This window comes from Sorex fumeus, unplaced genomic scaffold (assembly GCF_029834395.1).
Source record: "Sorex fumeus unplaced genomic scaffold, SorFum_2.1 ptg000095l, whole genome shotgun sequence".
NCBI classification, from domain to species: Eukaryota; Metazoa; Chordata; class Mammalia; order Eulipotyphla; family Soricidae; genus Sorex; species Sorex fumeus.
In genome coordinates this window covers 1,778,147-1,791,812 of record NW_026606152.1, presented here as the reverse complement: position 1 = coordinate 1,791,812, position 13,666 = coordinate 1,778,147, and the positions used below count along the sequence as shown (strand labels likewise).

Genomic DNA, 13,666 nt, shown 5'->3' with positions numbered 1-13,666 from the left:
CAGGGGCAAGCACTGTCCCTGATGCTCCGAGTCTGCCCCACTGGGGGCCAGGACCCAGCTACAGATGGGGCGCGGGGACCTCCACAGCCCACTGTCGCGGTGCCCAACTGGTGGCAAACAGGCACCGGGATGGAGGCCCCAACCAAGGAGCTTGAAGGAAACGTCTGCTGACCATTCCACAGTCACCAGCCAGTGGCTATGGGTGGACACTACGGCCATGGAGTTACTGCAGAAGCCCCTTCTGGGTCTGGGGAGAGGCGCCCTGGAGCATGGGAACACCTGGGACTGGGGGACACAATGGCGGGATGGACAAGAGGACGCTGGCCAACGACTGAGATGCTGCCGAGGAAGCTGGCCGGCAGGGGCCTGCAGGAGGAGCTCTGCCCCTGGCCTGCGCGGGCCGCTGAGCGTGGGCCGGGGGGGCTGGCTCAGGGCTGCAGCCAAACTCACTGGGACCAGCCCACAGCAGCCCAGAGCAGAAGGTGCTTTCCAGACCCAGCCGCTCAGCCAGCGTGCCTGGCCAGCACCTTGAGCCAGCGCGAGCAACTCAGGGACGGGCACAGCCAGCCTGCTCCCGCCAACTCCACTGCCCCTGACTCAGACCCGACCCTCACAGGGAGTCCCAAGGCCCAGTCCGGCTTGCAGACCAAAACGGGACACATGCAGCCGGATGGACCCTCCCGGGTCACGGCGTGCCTTGGGGTTCCAATAGGACAATGCCCCTGGGAAGACGGGGTGCTCGGATGTGTTTCACCAGGACGCCCTGGGGGACCCTCGGGGCTCTGCGCAGAGCACAGCTGGGCATGCAGCTCCAGTAGGTCAGGGGCCCACAGTGCCTGCACTCAGCTGTCCCAGCCCCGCTCCAGGACATACTTTGGGTGGGTGCCGCCAGGGCCGCGCACAGGGACCCTGGAGCCGGTCTCTGCCTGTGGTGGACAGCCAGGGTGCTGCAATCATGGTCCTCAGTGATGTCACAGCTGAGGTCACAGTCATGACCGGACAGTATGTCTCCATCTGTCTGGCAGTTCGGGCTGCCAGTGTGCACCAGTCACAGGCCCTGAGAGTCTGGAGACCCAAGTCGGCCGGGAGTGCTGGGTGCGACAGGCCCCCTGCCCACTGCTCACAGAGGGGCCTCTGCCGGGAGAGTCCTCTGCACCTCAGGGTTCTGCCTTGGCCCTAGGAGGCCCCACACACCAGATCTCACCCTCTGGTCCCTCGACCTAGGCCCAGCACTGTGTGGCCACACTCCAGGAACCACTTGGCCCATCCCTCACCCAGGGGACTTGATCTCAGTCACAGGGCCGCAACCCCTAAACCTCGGGGTCTGCACTTCTTGCTGCTGCCCACCACCTCGTCCAATCCCCTGCTGACCGCCCCCCACATCTCCACAGGCTGGGCCCACCAGGGCTGAACCCCAAGGTCCAAGCACAGCCTTTGTCCAGCTGCCATCCACGGCCCCAACACCACCTGGGACTCCCTGGGACCTGAAAGACTCGTGCCTGGGGGTCCCCGAGGGCAGGTGACGGTGGCCCAAGGGGGCCCCGAGGGTAGGTGATCCCCCTGGATTTCTGGGTCAGGTGTGGCCCCAGGTGACAACATGAAGCCCAGCTGGAGGACCGAGAGTCTGGGAGTCACAAGGATGCCAACAGGCCAGTGAAGCAAGGGAGCTTTGTGACTGGCAGAAAGGGGGTTCTCTCTCCCTTGGGCGAGCCCCGTGGCCAGTGTCCTGAGGCTGGGGCCCACAGTAGAGGCTAGAGGGCCCCAGAGTCAGGTCTGGGGCGTGTGCTCATCCTCTGCCCTCTTCTCTGGGATCTCATTTCCCTCATGGCCCATGGACAGGGAACCCCACAGAGGCTGGCCCAGACCCGGCCTCCAAACTGCAGGGCAGCCGCAGAGCAGAGGCCAGGGAGGGATGAGCAGGGGCAGGACAGAGGGGCGGAGGGACGGACAGGGACATAAGGGGTGGGTCCCGCGTGGAGACAGCGCAGGGCCGCATGGAGCCGGCGCAGGGAAGCGCGGTCTTGCCCTCATCCTGGCCGCAGCTCTGCAGGCTGGAGGCTGCTTCCCTGCCACACAGCTCCCTGCTGGGGGAGACCGACATCAGGGAAAGCAGAGGGGCACACAGGGGGCACTGCTCCCACTCCTGTGGCTGCAGTGGGGACACACACGCTGGGCCAGGTCCAGATGGTCACTTTGGGAGGCATCAGAACCCCAGAAAGGGCAGCTGGAGACTGGCAGCACAGCATGTGGTCTGGGAGCAAGACTCGGGTATCTGCGCCACAGGCCGGGGCACCAACTCAGATACCCCCTGAAGTCCCCAGCCAGGAGGCTCTGAGCTGCGACCGGCTCCCCAGCCGCTGCGCGGGCCTGGCCATGCGGGTGAGAGGTCACGTCCAGGTCATCCACTGGAGCTGACCCACGCAGTGTGGCCCCCGCTGTCCAATCTCTCCTGTTGCCTCCTGCAGGGTCACCGCCGCTGCCCAAACTGACAGGCCTGTGCAGAAAAGAGAGAGCTCCCTTCACACGGCAGCTCGGGGGACACCGGCCTCGTCACCACCACAGCCACGCGCCTCACAGCCCCGGAACAGCTAAAAATACGGCTGACTCACCACAGGCTGACACCAGGGAAACGCGCTCCTCAGGGCTGTCACGCGTCCAGCAGGTCTGGAAAACGTGAGGTCGTCTGTAAAGGTGCTTCTGGGGTGTCAGTGCTCAGCGCACACGTCCAGGCAGTGGAGGAAACTCAGCGGCCAGACGTGCAGGCGGAGTAGCTGCGGAGGTGAGGGCCACAGGGCCACACACGCACAGAGCCTCGGGAGGGGCGCGCTCAGGGTTGAGAGGGGCTGAGGGAGTGTCTGTCCATCCAGGCTGGGGGGACTGAGCATTCGAGAGCAAGCTGGGCCCCCTGGGTCCCACCTTCCCCTGGCCCTGTGATGTGTCTTACCCACCAGACACCCATGAACAGGAAGCGGGGACGGGGTGGGCAGCTAGTCAGGGCATGTGCAAGCACCAGGACCGAGTCCACTCCAGGGCACTGCATGGGCCTCAAGCACTACTGGGGGGACCTGGAAGCACGTTGTGTCCTGTGTGGGTGGGCACTGGCCTCATGCCCTCCCTGTCGGCGACTCCAGGCACCTCTAGCTCGGCAGTGGGCGCCCGTCACCGTCCCTACAGGCTGCTGCACTGTGCTCTCTGCAGATCCCTGTTGAGGGCAGGGCCTGTGAGGTGGGCCAGTCTGACGGGGCTCTAGGGCTGGGTCGCTCTTCAAAGAGCCGAGACAAGAGTGTGAGGGAGCAGCAGTTGGGGGTGCAGGGAGCTGGGGCCCCCGCATGATCTGCAGAGGCTTGTAGCCAAGACTGGGGTTGGTATAAGCATGCTATGGGGCACTCTGGGCTCTACCCACCCCCAGAACCTGCCCACGTGAGTGGCTCCTGGACACCACAAAGTAGGGGGTCCCTCAGCCATCCCCTCTTACGTTACTGTGGGCCCAGGTGCCAATACCAGGTTCCAGATTCTGGGAGGCTACAGGTGGCCACTTGCCCAGAACACTGGGTGGCTGTGGGCATCACTGCCTGAGATTGAAGGTGATCACGGGTGTCACGTGCCTAAGACTCTGGGTAGCCTGAACAGTCTCTAAGGAGCTACATGTGAGCATGTCGACAGGTTTGGTGTCTTTGGAAAAAGATGGGCCTTGCTTAATGGGGCCTGCTGTGGGGGCTCGAGAAACATGCAGAGGAGCCGCTGCCAGCAAGGGGGAGAGGCAGTCGGGGGTGGGGGTGGTAACAGGGCCACTCTTGGGGGTTTGCTGCTGCTGCTGCCCTAGCACCCACTGCACCAGGGCCCAATTCCAGAGGTGGCAGTGGGCAGCCTTGGATGGGCAGAGGGCACAGGTTGGGTGCACACACCCACTTTTGCCAAGTCTAGAGGTAGCACTGTTGGCAGCACCAGCCCCCACAGAGGCCATGAAGAGATGGAGTGTCTACCCTACCCAGTCCACAGAGTCTGTGAGATGGGAGTTCCCCACAGTGCAGGGTCTGTGAGGAGATAGGGGTGTCTACCTATTCCACAGAATCTAAGAGGAGATGGAAATTCACACAATGCAGAGTTGTGAGAAGGGGTGTGAAGAATGCAATCTGTGAAGAGAGGAGATGCTGGTCTGGAAAGAGGAAAGAGAGAGAGAGAGAGAGAGAGAGAGAGAGAGAGAGAGAGAGAGAGAGAGTGTTGCCAGAGAGAGAGCCAAGATAGAAATAGGGCTGGGGCTTCCTTTATCTGCTGCCACACCCCATCGCTCAGTCATTCCATATTCTTTTCTATTGACTACCGTCTGTTCCAGGGGAGAGATTTAAAGTGATGACTGAATTAAACTGGCACTCCACCACTCCAGTCCTGCTTTATCACAGAGTGTGAAGAGATGAGGATGTCAACTCATAGGGTTGTGAGGGAAGTGTCCAAGGAGTTCGTGAAGAGAGAAAGGGTCCATGGGAGACTGGAGTTCCTCACAGTACAGAGTCTGTGAAGGGGAAAGGGGTGTTCCCCCAGTACAGAGAGTCTGTGAGGAGACCTGGGTGCCCCCAAAGTCCACAGAGTCTGTGAAGAAATGGGGATGACCACCCAGTCCGAGTCTTTGAGAAGACAAGGGTTTTTCCCACAATTCAGAGTGTGTAAGGAAATGCAGACATCCACACATCCCACAGAGTCTGTGAGGAGAAGGCATTATTTCAGACTCCAAAGAGTATGTGAGTAAATGAGGATTCCCCCAAGTTCAGAGTCTGTATGGAGACAAGGGTGATCCCACAATCCAGAGTTTTGAAAAAAAATGAGGAATATCCCCACTCCAGAGTCTATGAGGACACAAGGGTGTCCCTACAATCCAGAGTCTGTGAAGAAATTGGGATGTCCACCGAGTCAACATAGTCTATAAGGAGAAGAGGGGGTTCACAAAGTCATTAGAGTCTGAGAGGAAACGGGGATGCCCCCAGTCTACAAAGACTGTGAAGAGATGGGGATAATCTCCACAGTACAGTCTGTGAGAATATGGAAATATCCATAGAATTGCAGAGTAAAAGGAGTGTCCATTCAGTCCACAGTTTCTGTGAGGAGATGGGGTGTCCCTTACAGAGTTTGTGAGGAAATGGATATGTTCTCCCATTCTACAGTCTGTGAGGAAATGGGAATGTCCCTCTAGTACAAAGAGCCTGTGAAGGGATGCAGGTGTTTCCAAGGTCCACAGAGTATGTAAAAAAAAAGGAGTGTCCACCCATTCCAGAGAGTTTGTAAGGACACAGGTATGTCCCCAGAGTCTCTGTGAAAATGAGGATACCCCCAAGAACATGAAGTCTGTGAGGACACAGGGGTGTCTCCACACTTGAGTCTGTGAGAAAACAGGGATGTCCCCACAGACCACAGACTGTAAGGAGACAGGGGTGTACCTATAGTCACTAAAGTCTGTGAGGAAATAGGGATGTATACACAGGTCATAGAGTTTGTGAGGAAACTGGTGCCCCCACAGTCCATAGATTCTGTGAGGAAATGGAGATTTCCCCCCAATCCAGAGAGTCTGTGAGGAGACAGGATTGTCCCCACATGACACAGAGTCTGTGAGAATATGATGATGTCCTCCCAGTCCAGAATCTGTGAGGAGATATGAACGTCCCCACAGTCCAGAGAGCCTGTGAGGGAATAGGATTTCCTCCCAGTACAGAGTCTTTGATGAGACAGGGTTGTCTGACACCCCACAGAGTCTTTGAGGATATGTGTATGTCCTCCAATTCCAGGGTCTGGGGGTGACAGAGATGACTCCACTGTAGAGATTCTATGAGAAAATGGGAATATGCATCCAGTCCACAGTCTGTGAGGAGATGGCAGTGTCCTCAGAAGAAACAGAGGTAACCTCAAGTTCACAGAGTACATGAAAATATGGGTCTTTCAGGTCCACATCTGTGAGGAGTTTTGGGTGTTCCCAGAGTCTGTTAGGAAATGGAGATGTCCACCCAATTTAATTTACAGAGTCTGAGGAAAAACAGTACCCATCCAGTCCACAATGTCTGTTAGGAGTGGGATGTTCCCTCAGTTCACAGAGTCTGTGAGGAACCAGAGTCTGTGAGGAAATAGGTTGTCTTGCCAGTCCAGAGTCAGTGAAGAGACAGAGGCGACTCCACTGTCCACAGAGTATGTGAGGCAATGGAATGACCCCCAGTCCAGAAAGTGTGAGGAAAAAAATGTCCACTGAATCCACAGAGTCTGTGAGGAAAAAGGGGTGTCTTCCCAGTGCAGGGTCTGTGAGGAGACACTGTTGTCCCCACAGTTTGGAGTCTATGGAGAAATGGGAATCTCCCCAGGTCCAGAATTTCAGTGAGACAGGGGTGTCTCCACACTCCACAGTGAGGAAATGGGTACTCCCCCCAGCATAATCTGTGAGAAAATTTCCCGCTTAGACTCTGTGGAGACTCTGAGGAGACAGGGTGTCCAAACAGTCCAAAGAGCCTATGAAGAAATGGGGATGTCCAGCCAGTCCAGAGGGTCTCAGAGGAAAATGAGGGTCCACCCAGTACACAAAGTCTGTGAGGAGATGGGGTGTCCCCACAGTCCACAGAATGTGAAGAAATGGGAATGTCTCCTCAGTCCATAGAATTGCAGAGTAAAAAAGTTTGTTCACTCAGTCCACATAGCCTTTGAGGAGACAGAGTGTCCCCACAGTCCAGGATTGGTCAGGAAATGAGAATGTCCCTCCAGTTCAAAGAACATGTGAAGGGACATGAATGTTCCCAAGGTCCATATAGTATTTGAGGAAAAGAAATGTCCACCATTCCAGAGAGTCTGAGGAGACAAGGGTCTCCCCACAGTCCACAGAATCCATGTGATAAAATGGGAATATCCCCTTAGTCCACAGAGTCTGTGAAGAGACGTGGTTGTCCCCAACGTCAACAGAGTATATGAGGAAATGGGATTACTTCAAATCAAGAAAATCTTTCAGAAAAAGGAGTGTCTATCCAGTTCACAGAGTATGTGAGGAGACGGGTGTCACCCAAGCCAGAATCTGTGAAGAGACAGGGGTGTCTCCACAATCCAGAGTCTGTGAGGAAATGGGGATGCCCCTACAGTTCACAGACTGTGAGGAAATGGGTGTATCCACAGTCATAAGGTCTGTGAGGAAATAAGGATGTCTACCCAGGCCACAGAGTCTGTGAGGAAACAGAGGTATCCCCACAGTACACAGATCTTTGAGAAAATGTGGATTCTCCCCCAGTCCACAGTGTCTGTGAGGAGACAGTGCTATCTTACTCTATAGAATCTTTGAGGATATGCAATGTGCCCCCATTCTAGAGTCTTTGAGGAGACATGGGTGACTCCACAGTCCACAGAATCTATGAGGAAATGAAAATATCCACCAAGACAGTCTGTCAGGAGATAGTGTGTCCCCACACTTCACAGAGTCTGTGAGGAAAATAGGGATGTCCATCCAATTCACAGAGTCTGTGAAGAAAATGAATGTTTGTCCCAATCCAGAGAATCTGTGCAGAAATAGGAATATACACAGAGGACACCCCTGTGAGGAGACAGGGGTGTCCCTACACTCCACAGAGTTCGTAAGGACATGCATATGTCCCTCCGTCCAGAGTCTGTGAGGAGACAAAGGTAATTCCATAGTCCACAGTGTGAGGAAATGCGAATTCCCACCAAGTCCAGAGTCTCAGAAAACAACTGTCTACCCAGAGCACCCAGTGTTAGGAATGAGGTGTTCCAGGAGTCCACAGAGTCTATGAGGAAATAGGAATGTCCTCCAGGTATAGAGTCTGTGAAGAGACAAGAATGTCCCCAAAGTCGGTGAAGAAATGGGAATGTTCCACCAGTCCACAGAGTCTATGAGGTAAATGAGTGTCAGCCCAGTCCAGAGAGTCTGTGAGGAGACAGGGCTCACCCCACAGTTCACAAAGTCTGCAAGAAAATGAGGATATTCATAGTCCAGAGTCTTTGAGGAGACAGTGCCATCCCCACAATATACAGAATGAGGAAATGGGGATGTTCACCAGTCCACAAAGTCTTGAGAAGAAGTGGTGTCCCCACAGTCCACTGAGTTTGTGAGAAAATGGAAATGTTTCTACCCAGTCCACAGAATCTCTGAGGAAAAGGAGTGCCCACCCAGACCACAGAGTCTGTGAGGAGACCAGGTGTCCCCCGCATTCCCTCATTCAACATTCTGTGAGAAAATGGGAAAATCCCCCAGTCCCCAGACTCTGTGAAGAGATGTGATTGTCCCCAAAGTCCACAGAGTATATTAGGAAATAAGATGATCCCCAGTCCAGAAAGTCTTTGAGGAAAAGGAGTGTTCACCGGTCCTCAGAGTCTGTGAGGAGAAAGGGATGCCCCCACAGTCCACAGAGTCTGTGAGGAAAATAGGATGTCCCCCAGTCAAGATTCTGTGAGGACATAGGAGTGACACCAGACTCCACAGAGTCTACGAGGAAATGGGCATGTCATATCCATTTGTCAACACAGTTCTGAGTCTGTGAGGAGACGGGGGTATCCCCGCAGTCCACAAGTCTGTGAAGAAATGGGGGTGTCCACCCAGTCCACGAAGACTGTGAGGTGATGGGTGTGTGCCCACAGCCTGTGAGGAAATGGGGATGCCCACCAAGTTGACAGTCTTGAGGAGATAGGGTGTCTTCACAGCCCACAGAATCTGTGAGAAGATGGGGATGTCCACCCAGTCCAGAGTCTGTGACAGACTTGGGTATCCACACAGTCCACAGAGTATATGACAAAACGGGGATGTCTACCAATTCCAGAGAGTCTAAGAGGAAAATGAGTGTTGACTCAATCCAGAGTCTGTTAGGAGATGGGGTGTCCCAACACTCCATAGGGTATGTGATACAATGGTGAAGTCCCTCAAGTCTACAGAGTTGTGAGGGGACAGGAGTGTCCTCATAGTCCACAAATCTGTAAGGAAATGGGGATGTCCATTCAGTTCATAAAGACTGTGATGAGATGGCTGTGTCCCATAGCCACATAGTCTATGAGGAAATAGGGATGGCCCCTTAGTCCCCAGTCTGTAAGGAGACAGGGTTTTCCCCACAGTCCTGAGAGTCTGTGTGGAAGTGGCGATTTCTCACCAGTCATAGTTTGTGAGGACACAGGGGTATCCCAACACTTTATGGTGTCTCTGAGGAATGTGGATCCCCAGTCCACAGAGTGTGAGGAAAAGGAGTGTCCACCGAGTCTGAGAGGATAGAGTGATGTCCCCACAGTCCAGAGTCTGTGACAAAATGAGGATTTTCCCCAAGTCCATAGAGGAGACAGAGATGCCCAACACTCCACAGAGCCTGTGAGGAACTGTGGATATCCATACAGTTCAAAGTCTTTGAGGAGATAGGGGTGACCCCACAGTCTGTGAGGAAATGGAGATGTGCCCCCCCAGTCCAGAGTCTGAGGAGATGAGTGTCCCCACAGTCCACATATTCTGTGAGGAAATTTGGATGCCCATACAGTCCACAGATCTTGTGAGTAAAAGGAGTGTCCACCTAGTCCAAAGAGTGTGAGGAAATAGGGATGTCTATCCAGTCCACAGAGACTGTGAGAAAGTGTGAATGTCCGCCCATCCACAGACTCTGTGAGGCAGCGTGTCCGTGCAGACCAGAGAGTCTGAGGTGATGGGGGTGTCAATCGAGTTGTTTGGGGATGGGGTGTCCACCTAGTACAGCAATACCCACCTACGTTTGCACAGCACCACTGCCACCTATGTCTGGAGCAGCTTAACTCAGAGTTGGCAATGCTGTGGCAAGCAGTCACCAGAACATCCAGGGTTGAGAAGAATTAAGTGTACAAGAGTGGCTGAGTGATCTTCCTTCCAGAGAAGGTGGAGTAGCAGAAAACTTGGGTCCCTCTCATTCAGTGCAGAATCCAGGAGGGCCAGATACCACAGGCCTCCCAACAACCAGCTTCCCTGGCGCTGCCACCCAGGCATGAGGACAGACCCTACTTTTGGAGTAACTTGCACACAGGACCCTCTAGCGCAGTGGTGCCACTCCAGCCAGTGGAGGAAGGTGAGGGGCCATGGAAGGGCTCAGACCCAGGGTGGTCCCACTGGCAGGCCATCAGCTCCATACCCTAGAGCATCTCCAGGTGCTCCTGGGCCACATGGAATGCTCTGTGGGGCCCTTCTCCCCATGTGAGGTGAACAGGAACCTCAGAGCTGACCTTGTCTCACACAGGGCAGCTCCCACCACCTCAGACAGCTCCCCTGAGCCACATACCAAACCACGGACCCAGGGCTATAACAGGGCTCGAGGGATGCAGAAACTCTCGAGGGAACAAGACAATGGCTCCCTCACCAGCCTGCGCCCAGCCTCAGCCTCAGAATCTAGAGCAAAAGACAGGACCCCAGGACAACAGGGGCCCCGGCCGGCAAAGCTGCACTCTGTCCAGGTCCGACCCCTAGGCCAAGGACAGCAGGCATCTGTCTCTGCCCAGCGGCCTGAGGGTCAGGTCTTGGCCTGGCCTGGCACCGGGTACCACTGCAGATCCTGCAACATCGACTCAGACTGCCCCAGGGCCGCAGGACCGCACCATGTGGTCCCCAGCAAGCCCCTTCCTGGGGCTCCTCTGACATGGAGGCTCTGCAGCTGGGGCACCCTTGAGGCAGAGAAGGGCAAGTGGGGTCCACCAGGCATGGCCTCTTCCCGGGGGCAGCAGGAAGCAGAACCCTAAAGATGGATCCGCGGCCCAATGAGACACACAAGTCAGCAGGGTCGGCCCTGCCACCATGGGCTTCTTCTCTTTAATGTCAGCCTCTCCCAATCAGACATGGCCACAGCCTTACGGACAGGCCCCACGGGCCTAGTACGCCAAAAAGTCAGCGAAGATGCTGTCAGCCTCCTCTCTCACAGCCACGCCTGCAACCCCCACGTCCAAGCCCCAGGGCTCAAGGGGACCATCCTGAAGCTCCTGGGGGCTGTGCTCAAGGCCTGGCAGGAAGCCCGGCTCCGCGCCTTCCAAGGGGCTGCTCCTGGGCAGGGCCCGAGAAGGGACACAGCTGGCCTCCAGGGGTCCTGGAAGAGAGGCCACACTGACGGGGCAGTGAGCAGTCACATGTCCCCGGTGCCTTCAGCCCCACTTGTCTGGTAGGAGTCTCCCCTTCCCCTCCCCTGGGAGGTGGCCACCAAGCCCCACACTCACCCAGCCACCAATCAGGACTGGTCATGAGGAGAAAGGGGGTCCCATCTTCCAGATCACCTTCTGACATGGACCTAGATGAGGCAGGGGGGCCCGGGGCAAGATGATGCCCCAGCCTGAGCCCCATCGCCTGTGGGTTCTGAGCAAGGGCTAGTGCCCGCCACGGGCCCAGCTCCACAGCAGCCACACATGGGATCTAGCAAGACAGGTGATTCCAGAGAACAGCCACATGGGCACACAGCCGCTTTGGCCCTGCATGGGGCACAGGCATGACCAGGGCAGGGTACAAGGCATGTGCAGGGTATTCGCGGGTACCCACCTGACATCCAGCAGTGGCCCGGTTCCCTCGGCCCCCCACCCAGGTGGGCCCATGCACCTTAGCGACTCTTCACTCTCCAAAGGGGACCACGTTGGGGGCAGCCTCAGGTCTCTGGGCGAATGTGGGCTGAGGGCCCGGGGCGCCCCATAGGGAAGCTCTGCGGGAGAAAACACCAGGGTTCGGCTGGAGGGGGGCATTCAGTGGGGAAGATGGACTCCAGGACAGGACCCCGCCCACTCTCCACCGTGGGCCACGCCCCCTAGCAAGCAGTCTTGGAGCTGAGGGCACATGGCTGACACACAGGTGCTGACATGCGGTTGGTTACCGCAGCCACTGTCCAGGGAGTGACAGCACCAGTGAGGCCATGCTAGGCATAGTCACCAAGAATAGCAGCATGTCACACACAAGGGTAGTCACACATACAAACGTGTAGCAGCATGCATGGAGACACATGCAGACATATGCACATGTGCACAGATGCAGGCACACACATACATGTGCAGAAGACACGTGTGCACAGATGTACATGTGCACAGGTACAAGAATACCTACACAGGCACGTGTACATATGCAGACACGCATGCACAGACGTACATGAGCCCACAGACACAGGAACACCATTATGTGCACATGCACACACAGAGGTATATGAACACATATATGTGCAAATATGCATACACACATGTACATGAGCACACAAGCACACATGGGTACATGTCTCCATACGTGAGCACACAGGCATACACGTGCAGACATAGTATGCAGATGTGTACATGCACAAACACAGCACATGTACACATGCAGACAAGTATGGCATGTCAGGCACCACAGCCTGGCAAGGAGGGCAGGACTCTGCAGGGACACTGCCCTGAGTCTGCCCAGGACAGGATGGACAGACCAGCCAGTGCCAGCGGTGATGGCCCCCTTCCTGCTGACCTGCCTGAGGTTGGTGATCTGAAGGGCACAGAGGGTCAACAGAGGGTCAGTGCCGTCCCTGCCACCTCAGACGGACCCTCCTCAGGACTGCAGACCCCACTTACCAGGCATAGGGGGTGGCCCACCGCGGGCCTCAGCCACACCCACTCGGCTGGGGGGGCTGATCAGCCTGAAGGGCAGAGGCGCAGAGTTAGAGCCCAGTCCCTGTTCAGAAGTTTCCAGAAGCAACCCCCGACCCCCCAACCGCGCTGGTTCCCGCACCATCCCACCGGTGTCCAGCGGAATTCCCTTCCAGACCTCCCGGAGGAAGGGGGTGTCCCCGCAGCCCCTCCCCGCCCCGGCCCCGAGAAGAGAATGGCCAGAAACCGGGCATGCGGCGGGCTCCGCTCCCCGAGACACGCGGCGGGGCCGTCCGGCCCGAGGCCCCCGTCCTGCTGCCCAGACGACGCGAACGCTGGCACGGCGCTGCTGGGCGCATCCACGCCGAGCTCGGCCGCGGCCGCCTGGGTCCGTGGGGTCAGAGCCATCTGCACCGAGTCCTGTGGCGCGGGCCACGCGTCGCCTCTGCCCTGCAAGAGACGGGCTCAGCGGGGGCGCGTGACGACACCCGGGCCCCGCGCGCGGCCACTCACCGCGGGCCCCGCCAGGCGCAGGAACTGCACGGCCATCTCCAGCACGGAGGCCATGTCCTCCCGCCGGCCCTCGAAGTGCGGCAGCAGGGCCCGCAGGTGCGCGCAGCTCGCTGAGATCCGCTTCCTGTGGGCACAGCGAGCATGACCCCGGGGGCCGTCGGAGGCGGAGCCAGCCCGGCCGCCCGGCCGGCCCACGCACCTGCGCTCCCGCTCGTTGAGCACGTTCCGGGGCAGCCGGCGGGACGGGGAGCCGGGCCTGGGAGCACCGCTGCGGACAAGAAGCCAGAGCTCGCACGCGGTCCGGCCCCGGGGGCCCCCCAGCACCCCGGACGCTCCCGCCGGGTCCTCACCCTTCGGCCCCGGGAGCCGAGGCCTGGGAGGCCGAGGACGCCATGAGCCAGCACCTGACGCAGACCCGGGACTGGGCGCACGCCCCCACGTGCTCAGACACGCCCTTTGTGCGCCGGCTATGCCCACGTGCACGGCCACGCCCCCCACGTGCAGGCCATGCCCCCCACGTGCTCGGACATGCCCCACGTGCACGGACACGCCCAAGTGCACAGTCCCCAGTCCCACGTGCAGGCCACGCCCCCGCGCACAGCCCCGCCCT

At 57.5% G+C, this 13,666-nt stretch overlaps 1 protein-coding gene across 1 annotated transcript; it reads right to left on the bottom strand.

The window, feature by feature from the left end:
* Window positions 1–10,833: 10,833 nt before the first annotated feature.
* SOHLH1 (spermatogenesis and oogenesis specific basic helix-loop-helix 1) lies at window positions 10,834–13,450 on the bottom strand. Its single transcript, XM_056132678.1, has 8 exons — window positions 13,407–13,450; window positions 13,256–13,324; window positions 13,057–13,180; window positions 12,791–12,993; window positions 12,529–12,593; window positions 11,546–11,645; window positions 11,173–11,285; window positions 10,834–11,045 (listed from the first exon to the last, which is right to left on the bottom strand). The coding sequence occupies exons 1-8, from the start codon at window positions 13,448–13,450 to the stop codon at window positions 10,834–10,836; spliced, it is 930 nt and encodes a 309-aa protein (XP_055988653.1).
* Window positions 13,451–13,666: the final 216 nt, after the last annotated feature.

Coding starts and splice junctions, on each gene's coding strand:
- SOHLH1 (XM_056132678.1), bottom strand. CDS start 13,450: ATGGCGTCCTCGGCCTCCCAGGCCTCGGCTCCCGGGGCCGAAGG. Junction 12,994..13,056: donor TGCGCCTGGCGGGGCCCGCG/GTGAGTGGCCGC, acceptor CGTCTCTTGCAG/GGCAGAGGCGACGCGTGGCC. Junction 11,286..11,545: donor GAGAGTGAAGAGTCGCTAAG/GTGCATGGGCCC, acceptor GATGGGGCTCAG/GCTGGGGCATCATCTTGCCC.